This window comes from Ctenopharyngodon idella, chromosome 2, assembly GCF_019924925.1.
Source record: "Ctenopharyngodon idella isolate HZGC_01 chromosome 2, HZGC01, whole genome shotgun sequence".
NCBI lineage: Eukaryota > Metazoa > Chordata > Actinopteri > Cypriniformes > Xenocyprididae > Ctenopharyngodon > Ctenopharyngodon idella.
In genome coordinates, this window is record NC_067221.1 from 32,769,164 (window position 1) to 32,777,853 (window position 8,690).

At 38.3% G+C, this 8,690-nt stretch overlaps 1 protein-coding gene across 2 annotated transcripts in view; it reads right to left on the reverse strand.

The window, feature by feature from the left end:
• The window catches only part of helz2b (helicase with zinc finger 2b), a 31,694-nt gene extending 23,397 nt beyond the window's left edge, over positions 1–8,297 (reverse strand). Inside the window, exons 1-4 of one of the 2 annotated variants that reach the window (XM_051882421.1) lie at positions 8,157–8,294; positions 5,485–6,072; positions 3,341–3,448; positions 2,732–3,252 (exon numbers count right to left, since the gene is read on the reverse strand). In XM_051882421.1, the coding sequence (XP_051738381.1) occupies positions 2,732–3,252; positions 3,341–3,448; positions 5,485–5,982 (1,127 nt within the window). In that variant the 5' untranslated portion in view covers positions 5,983–6,072; positions 8,157–8,294. Of the gene's footprint in view, positions 1–2,731; positions 3,253–3,340; positions 3,449–5,484; positions 6,073–8,156 lie in introns of both variants that reach the window. The other variant, XM_051882432.1, reaches the window with a different exon arrangement.
• Positions 8,298–8,690: the final 393 nt, after the last annotated feature.

Sequence of the window (8,690 nt, forward strand, 5' to 3'; positions counted from 1 at the left end):
CGGTTGGAGTTAAAAATCATAATTTGTGTTCTACTGAAGAAACAAAGTCACCTACATCTTGGATGCCCTGGGGGTAAGCAGATAAACATCAAATTTTCATTTTTGGGTGAACTATCCCTTTAATAGTGTTTACAGTCGCATACTGCATTGGATCTCCATAACCATATTAGGATATAACTTCCCTTAGAACTAAAGAACCAATCATTATAATAGAATCCACCTGTTCAGTGTGAACCCCAACCTGAACCTGTTTATCCACTTCTCCATTCTCCATTTTATCTATGTATTACAGCAAGATATGTTTATTTTAATGACAACTTCACCCATGTTTCATACTATCGTGAGAACAGCTATTGGCTTGAATTTACATTTAAAAACAAGTAAATATGTATATGGGTAGCTAAAACATAATATGTCCTTCGTTAAAAATTAGAAAGAATTAGCTGTAACTGCTATAGCAAAATGCAAGACAAATTTCTGAGAGTATTTCATGTCAGCTCTCTGTGATATCCACCTTATTTTTAATGCAAGAGTGGGTGTGGCTATTGTGATAGAAATATTTTATGTCAACATGAAATGTACAGAAAATGCAGACTAAGGATGCTCAGGTCAAAGACCAGTCATATGATTAGCTTAGATCATTACAAACCAATCACCAGAACAAATCACAGTGAAGAAGACATTGATTTTTACTCAACTGTAAGACTTAAATGTGCATGTATCTTTCTATTCATGGAGACTCACTCTGTTGTTGTGACGAGTGACCTCCGGGCCGTAAAATAAAACTTCATTTCTGCAAAGATCAACTTGGAAGTTGTGTTAGGTATATGCTGCGCAGCTAAGGAATAGAAGTACTAAAGATTCTGCGCTCAAAAGACCACAGCGGAGACAGTGATAGTGTTGGAAGACTATAGAGTCGCCCTTGGGGTGAGGCTGTAATACTCGGAGTTAGTATTAAAGGGTTAGTTCACCCGAAAATGAAAATTCTGTCATTTATTACTCACGCTCATGCCGTTCCAGACCCTTAAGACCTTCGTTAATCTTCGGAACGCAAATTGAGATATTTTTGTTTAAATCCGATGGCTCCGTGAGGCCTACATAGGGAGCAATGACATTTCCTCTCTCAAGATCCATAAAGGTACTAAAAACATATTTAAATCAGTTCATGTGAGTACAGCGGTTCAATATTAATATTATAAAGCGACGAGAATATTTTTGGTTCGCCAAAAAAAACAAAATAACGACTTATTTAGTGATGGCCGATTTCAAAACATGCTTCAGGAAGATTCGGAGCGTAATGAATCAGCGTGTCGAATCATGATTCGGATCGCGTGTCAAACCGCCAAACTGCTGAAATCACGTGACTTTGGCGCTCCGAACTGCGGATTCGACACGCTGATTCATTATGCTCCGAAGCTTCCTGAAGCAGTGTTTTGAAATCGGCCATCACTAAATAATTCGTTATTTTGTTTTTTTTGGCGCACCAAAAATATTCTCGTCGCTTTATAATATTAATATTGAACCACTGTACTCACATGAACTGATTTAAATATGTTTTTAGTACCTTTATGGATCTTGAGAGAGGAAATGTCATTGCTCCCTTTGTAGGCCTCACGGAGCCATCGGATTTAAACAAAAATATCTTAATTTGTGTTCTGAAGATCAACGAAGGTCTTACGGGTGTAAAACGGCACGAGGGTGAGTAATTAATGACAGAATTTTCATTTTTGGGTGAACTAACCCTTTAATGATCCTGTGTCGGACCAGCGTACACCTGAGAAGGACGGTGAGAGTGTGTAGATGCTAAAGACCTGTGTGCTCATGTGTGATTGAGGTAGTGATAGTAGCTTCTTGACGGGACGCTGTCACCTTACTTTGGGAGGGGAATTACCTCGAGATACTGTAGTATTATATTCTATTATATTCGGGATGGGAATTACCTCGAAGGTACTGTAGTACTGTATTGGTACTGCAGGTCCGTAGCCAGCCTATTGAAAGGGGGGGTTCTTTTTTTCAAAAAGTGGACCTTTTTGCAGTTTTTCTACTCCTTTTGTATTTAATTATGAGGTTCAAATACTTCATTTTGGTGACCTTTTATGCACTAATTTGTGCTGGATTAGCTTGTCTGCTGGTATCTTAACGAACTCTCTCTGAACTGCACGCGCGGCACACACACACGTCCAGCTACAATAATGTATCATATTAATTTGAAACAGCAACCCAGAATATTTGTCACAAGCATTGATTAAAACAATGATGACAATAATCACATAAAAAAAAAAAAAAAAAAAAAAAACGACTTAAATTCTGGACCTTTGGCAGTGAGGGGGGGGTTCGTTCGAACCACCCGAACCCCCCCCTGCCTACAGGCATGTACTGTAGTATTGTATTATATTATATTGACAACTGGAGGTTGTTTGAATTGTCAGTGGTGAAGTTAGATTAGTATTGGGAATTTCCACGACACCATTTTTACTTTGTGTAAGATAGTGATTGTGATAAATAGCATTGCCGTGATCGGATCCATCCATGGTGTTTTTGAACTCTAAACTGAATCCATTAAGTCTGAACTATGTGATAGATGACTATGTGATGGTGACCAATGAAATCAACTGTGGGATGGGATTTGTGCTTAACTGGTATTTATATTTCATTTAAATACAGTAAATTAGAAAATTTACAACATAGCATACATTTCAAGTGGTGTACTATTTCTATAAGCTGTTTGTACCTGCTAATGAGCTTCTCCTCTGCAATTTCCTCTCTGAACAGAAAATGGTGAGCTCTCTCTCTGTAGTTGTCTCGGTGAAGTGGGGAACTGTGATCTGCATGGGGATTGAAGTGTAGGTTCATCTGGGGTGGTTTGTATTCACTAAGCAACTGCTCGTCCTCCTTTCTGGCAAAGAAGGGCACGATAACCTTGTTTCCTCTGTTCCAGCGCTCATCCGAAAGAATCTCAGCACATTCACTCTCTTCTGCCTCATCTGGCTGGACGTAAAACTGCTGACCGACTCTCACCTTCAGTTTCCTGAGCAGAACTGGTCGCATGTCAAAGTCAAACACCAACCACTGCTCGTACACACCAGGGCGGAACGACAGGAAAGACACACTCAGCTGGTAGGTGGAGTCAGAGGAGCGAAGGTGATGGCCTGCAGTATGTGTGACTGGGGGGAAGGTGTTCTTTAAACTGTCACTCAAAGAGAAAACAGCACCATTTTCCACTTTCAGTAGAGCCACATGAGCCAAGGACCTCTACACATTCACAAGAAAAAGAAGGAGGTTATAGTGTGCAATAAGGCTGTTGATTGAAGATGATACAGGTTAGTTTGTTTTTTCTGACCTCAGTAGTGATTGTGAATTTCCATCTGATTTCACTGTCTTCTTGTAAACAGTCTAAACTGAGATCCTCATCGTGTGTAACACACACATCGTCCACCTGCTCAGAGATCTGCAAAATACACACGCATGTCTAAGATATACATGAAAATACATTTGTGGATTTTGTTACTTTTTAAGTTAGTAGTTAATTAAAATAATTAACTGCTAACTTAAAAGTTAACATAAATACACAAATGAAAGTTTCATTTCTATTATATGGCACTCATATGTTTGATTCTTGGTATATTGTGATTTTGTTCATAATCATTTCAAGAACAAACATCATCAATGTCAGCATATTTAGCGAGTAAAAGAAGGAATGCACTACACAACTTTTAACATTTGAACAGATTTTAAAGAGTTAGTTCACCCAAAAATGAAATTTCTGTCATTAAGACATTAAAGGTGCCTTAGAATGAAAAACTGTATTTACCTTGGCATAAATGAATAATTAGAGTTCTGTACATGGTAATCGCATACCGCGAGTCTCAAACACCTTTGCTTCCTCCTTCTTATGTAAATCTCATTCGTGCAAAAGACCACTGAAAAACAGGCGAACCCCAACATAGCACCGACTGTGATGCAACAGTCGGTGTCATTAATATGTACGCCCCCAACTTTTGCATATGCCAGCTCATGTTCAAGGCAAGGCAGTATTAACGTTGTGGAGCTGCACAGCCGAATCATCAGAAGTTCTGCAGGTATTGTGAAGCAAGCAAGCAAGGACAATAGCGAAAATGGCAGATGGATTGATAATAACTGTTCATGATCCATGATATCATGATATATTTAGTGATATCTGTAAATTGTCTTTCTAAATGTTTCGTTAGCATGTACTGTTAAATGTGGTTAAAGTTACCATTGTTTCTTATTGTATTCACGGAGATCAGAGCCATGTTGTTATTTTCATTTTTAACCTGAAAATGCTTGCAGTCTGTATAATTCATAAACGCATCTTCATTCTTATGGGAGTCTCTCCAACAGTGTGTAGCTTTAGCCAAGTTAGCCATGCAGCACACTATTAAACTCATTCAGAATCGAATTTTAGCAAACATCCACAAAAATACATGCTTACGTGATCTGATATGCTGCATCACAAACAGTTTGTAAAGATCCATTTTGAGAGTTATATTTTGTTATATTGTGAGAGTTACTGTAGTACTTATGCAATGTTTAATGGAGTCGTGAGCTTGGGGGTGGAGAGCACGACCATTTAAAGGTGTACACACACCAAATCAGCGCATTTTTTCTCCCACCCCAAAATAGGCAGTTAAAGAGCGCAAACTTTATCATTCAACTGCACATTCATTTTAGACCCTTAAGTTAAGCTGTTGCGCCGTCCATACAGTAAACGCACGTCTTTGAATGAGCAGTGTTTACACGGGTTGAACTGATAAAGATCAGCGATGAGCGACAGGGCAGGGGCCAATCAGATTTCATCTGGGGCCAATGCAGTCAGAGTAACTACAGTCCTTTAGGCATCTTATGCAGTCAGAATATTATTCTTAGGCATCCAGGTTTTGCGGTCAGAGTGGGGTCACCTGAGGATAAATTTGGAGGTGTCGGGGGACACCTGGTTTAATTTATTCAGGTGGTAGGGGAAATCTACCATGGTTTCAAAGAAAAACTAAGCATCATACACTAAACAACTGAGTATCACACACTACCAGACTTTCAAGTCTGAACACAAACTCGATGAAACCAATTGAAATGAAAACAATGTGTTCTAAAATCAGCTCAAAATATTAAACATGTTCGATATCCTCCAACTGGATGGAATCAAAAATTGTCTGTGCCCATGATACATATGGAATTTTCTGTGTAACTCCAACTGCCCAAAATCTGCAGACTGGCTATGACTTTCGGCAACTAGCATCGACTTGTCCAGATTGCAAATTGGACCAAAAATCTGTGCAAAAGTTGTGTAGTGCATTACATCTTTTAAATGAAATATAATTAAGTGTTTTGACAAATTTTTTTTGTGTGTGTGTGTGTGTGTGTGTGTGAACTGTCCCTTAAATTTACATGGTTTCAAACACTTAAAAGATATCATTAAAGTTACATGGGCGGAGTTGTGCAGAGTTGCAATCTGCAGGATTTACTCACAATAAGAATCTCATTGCTGCTGCGTCTGTACTCTTCCAGAAGTTTCTCCTGGTATGAGGAAAGCTCATGAGAGCTCGACTGACCATCTCCTTGCTTGCTCTGTTCATCCAGTCGTTCTCTTTGAGTGATCAGATGAATTAAACTCTTGTGGTCAAGGTTTGTGTGTTTTTGCAAGTTCCACACCGCAGCTTCTCCTGGACTACTGGCAAAGGTGCAACGGTCATGATGCACATAGCATCCGACATCCTCCTTGAAATACCAACAAACTTCATAGCGAATAGGTCGTAGATGAGAGGGACGAAAGAACACAGGGCTCCATTTGTGACCTCTGACTTTTGCTCTGACAAGCAGCAGATCGTGAGAGCAACGGTGAGGTGTTGCAATGATGGAGTAGGAAATGCGAGAGTGTTTATGAGTGCAGACATTACAAGCAGCTCTCAGCTCATACACCTGCATGAACTCCTGCAGCTGAGCATCTCTAGACTGTACTGTAGACATATCTACAGATTCAAGCCATAACACACATAAAGTCTGACATGAACACCTTAAACTGGCACCCACAGCTTCAAATACTGCTGTAAATTCAACCTAAGGTGAGGAAAGAGGAAGAGGAAACTCATCAGATGACTTGTATTCACATGAGAGAGAAAGAGAGAGAGAGAGAGAGAGAGAGAGAGAGAGTATGCAAATACCATTCAAAAGAACATAAAACTCCCAGTGAAAACAATTACTATATTTAGACCTTTAAACAGCTACAGGGAAGTATAAAGTATGAATTATGACTTCGTTTGAAGAGATAACAATAAACTTTCCGCTTGACATTTTGCTCATATTGTATGTGCAGTGTCTCACGTTTTATAAAAGGTATCCTTTATTTCAGATGTTGCTTCTTAAAATGATATTGCTGGTAACTAGCTTTTGAACTATTTTATGGGTAATTCTTTCATTTTAATTTTTAAATGTATTAATTTTATCTTAAAAAAAGCACAATTCATTTATGTAAATGAATTGTGCTTTTTTGAACATTTTGATAAAACAGTCTGATAATAACTGCTGAGTTGTTAGATCACATTAAAACAAAAATTAAAGTTGTGATTTCCCATTTGATATGCTGTATGCAAATGTGTGCATATAACTGGGGTCTGGTCACATACCAACATTTTTTTAAATGCTGCACATTTTAAAGAATAGAATATTTATACTTTTAATTTACTGGTACCAAGCAAAGATTAAATTGTAGAAAGACAAGCATTTTGTAATTGTTGGCCAGAGCTGTTGTTATTGAGACTATGTGAGAAAGAAAAGCTGGGGATTACAATACAAGGTTGAGCTTATCATGGACAGAAGACAAAACAAAAGACTTATTTTCCTATTTGACAATTGCTCGAAACACCTAGCAACCAGATTTAAACGGTGTGTGAAAGGGATATTAACTCCATGTGAACTGCCACAGAACAGGTTTTGGGTTAAGTGGCTTTCAGATTAATGTTTCAGATTAATGTTGGCTTCAGATCATGTAAGGATTATTTTAGGTCAATATGTAATGAAAAAGTCTATGTAATGAAAACTATGTAAAGTGCCTTTGTAAATATTACACAAAATGTGCATATATACTTAAGGATTCATTTAATTGCATATTTATCTTGTGGTACACAGACAGAGTTCAGGTATCAAAACGCAGCAGCTGTTGCTGGGCAGCCCTGCCTTATTATGAGGTTGTTGCTTCAGACTAGTTGCCTATAGTAAATACTGAGGGTTTTTTTTTTTTTTAAACAGTGCCCAACAGCTGTATACATATGCATACTTATGACACGAGGACTTTTGACAGTACTGTATACAGTACTGTCATATGTCCTCATGTCATAAGAATGCATACGCTTTGGTGGTGGCACCAGGAAATTTGACCAGTTTAACGGCTTTTGAGCTCTCATATTCCATTTAAATAAACAGTTTATCACTTTAAAGCCAAAGAATGGCCCCATATCTTCCCACACATCACATTCCACACATTCATACCATTTAGAGTTATGGGTGAACAGTCATTCATTATTTCCTATGTGTGTTTACCCAAGTTTGTAGGTAAATTTTGAAATGCTCTGTCTGAAACATTCTTTGTTATTTAATTGTGATATTTTAAATGTTAATCTTACAAGTAGACAGCAGGTGCAGACTTATTTTCATTTAGCCTACGATAGTATAGGCAAATGATCCTCCCCCTGCTGTCAAACGTCAGGTGGAAAATGCTTGTATGACCGTTACGACAAAATGGCAACGAGAGTAATTTTGTATTATTATGAATATTGTAAAGGGCCATGTTGTAAATTTCTGTTGTAAATTATAGGTTACACTTACAGTTGCCGCGTCGCACCCAACGGCCGATGCAAGAATACGACAATATTGCACTATAATGAAAATTGGCTTTGAAATACACCACAGTAAATGAAAAAACTCTTAAACCTATACGTAGTTCTAAAGAAGTAGCCTAATTAAAGACAGCGATATCTTTGAGAACACTAAAATATTGATTTATAATGCGCTAATGAACAAAAAACAAGAGCAGCGCGCTCTGTAATTAGACGCCTGACGTACCCTACTGTAAAAACGGAAAGCGTTATGCGGAACAACACACATGTTCCACACAATAAAGCAGTTTAATTAACTTTTGAACCCACCTTTACATTTCTGAGGAGGGAAACGTGCGGTCAGCTGCACTCGAAACCATCTCAATCAAGTGCGCACAACGCAAACCAACTTCATGACCCTCTATAGTAGGCTAACCCTCAGCCGCTTGAGTTTCGTTTTCCTGGGAGGGAGTAAGGGGTGACGATATCGTTGGTCACGTCCTTTTTTTTTTTTTTTTTTCTTTTTTTTTTTTGCATAACAACAGATACACCAATGACCTCATTCACAGGTGTTCTCCTCCTTTTCTTTTTTGGCTCATCCCCAAACTCTTGCCACATTGTTTCATTATCTTATTGCTTTATTTTTAATGGTATTTTTAATGATCTTATCAACTCGGAGAATTGTTTTTGTTGAGAAAACGATGCCATGCCACCAAAAAAGTATCCTGCACAGGCCGAGGAGGTTGACGATATAAAGCGATCACTCGACATGTTGACGGAGGAGGTTTCTGTTGTAAGACAACAGCAGAAAACCATCATGAGCTTGGTGGAGGAAGTTAAAGCCCTGAGGCTTCAAAACATTGA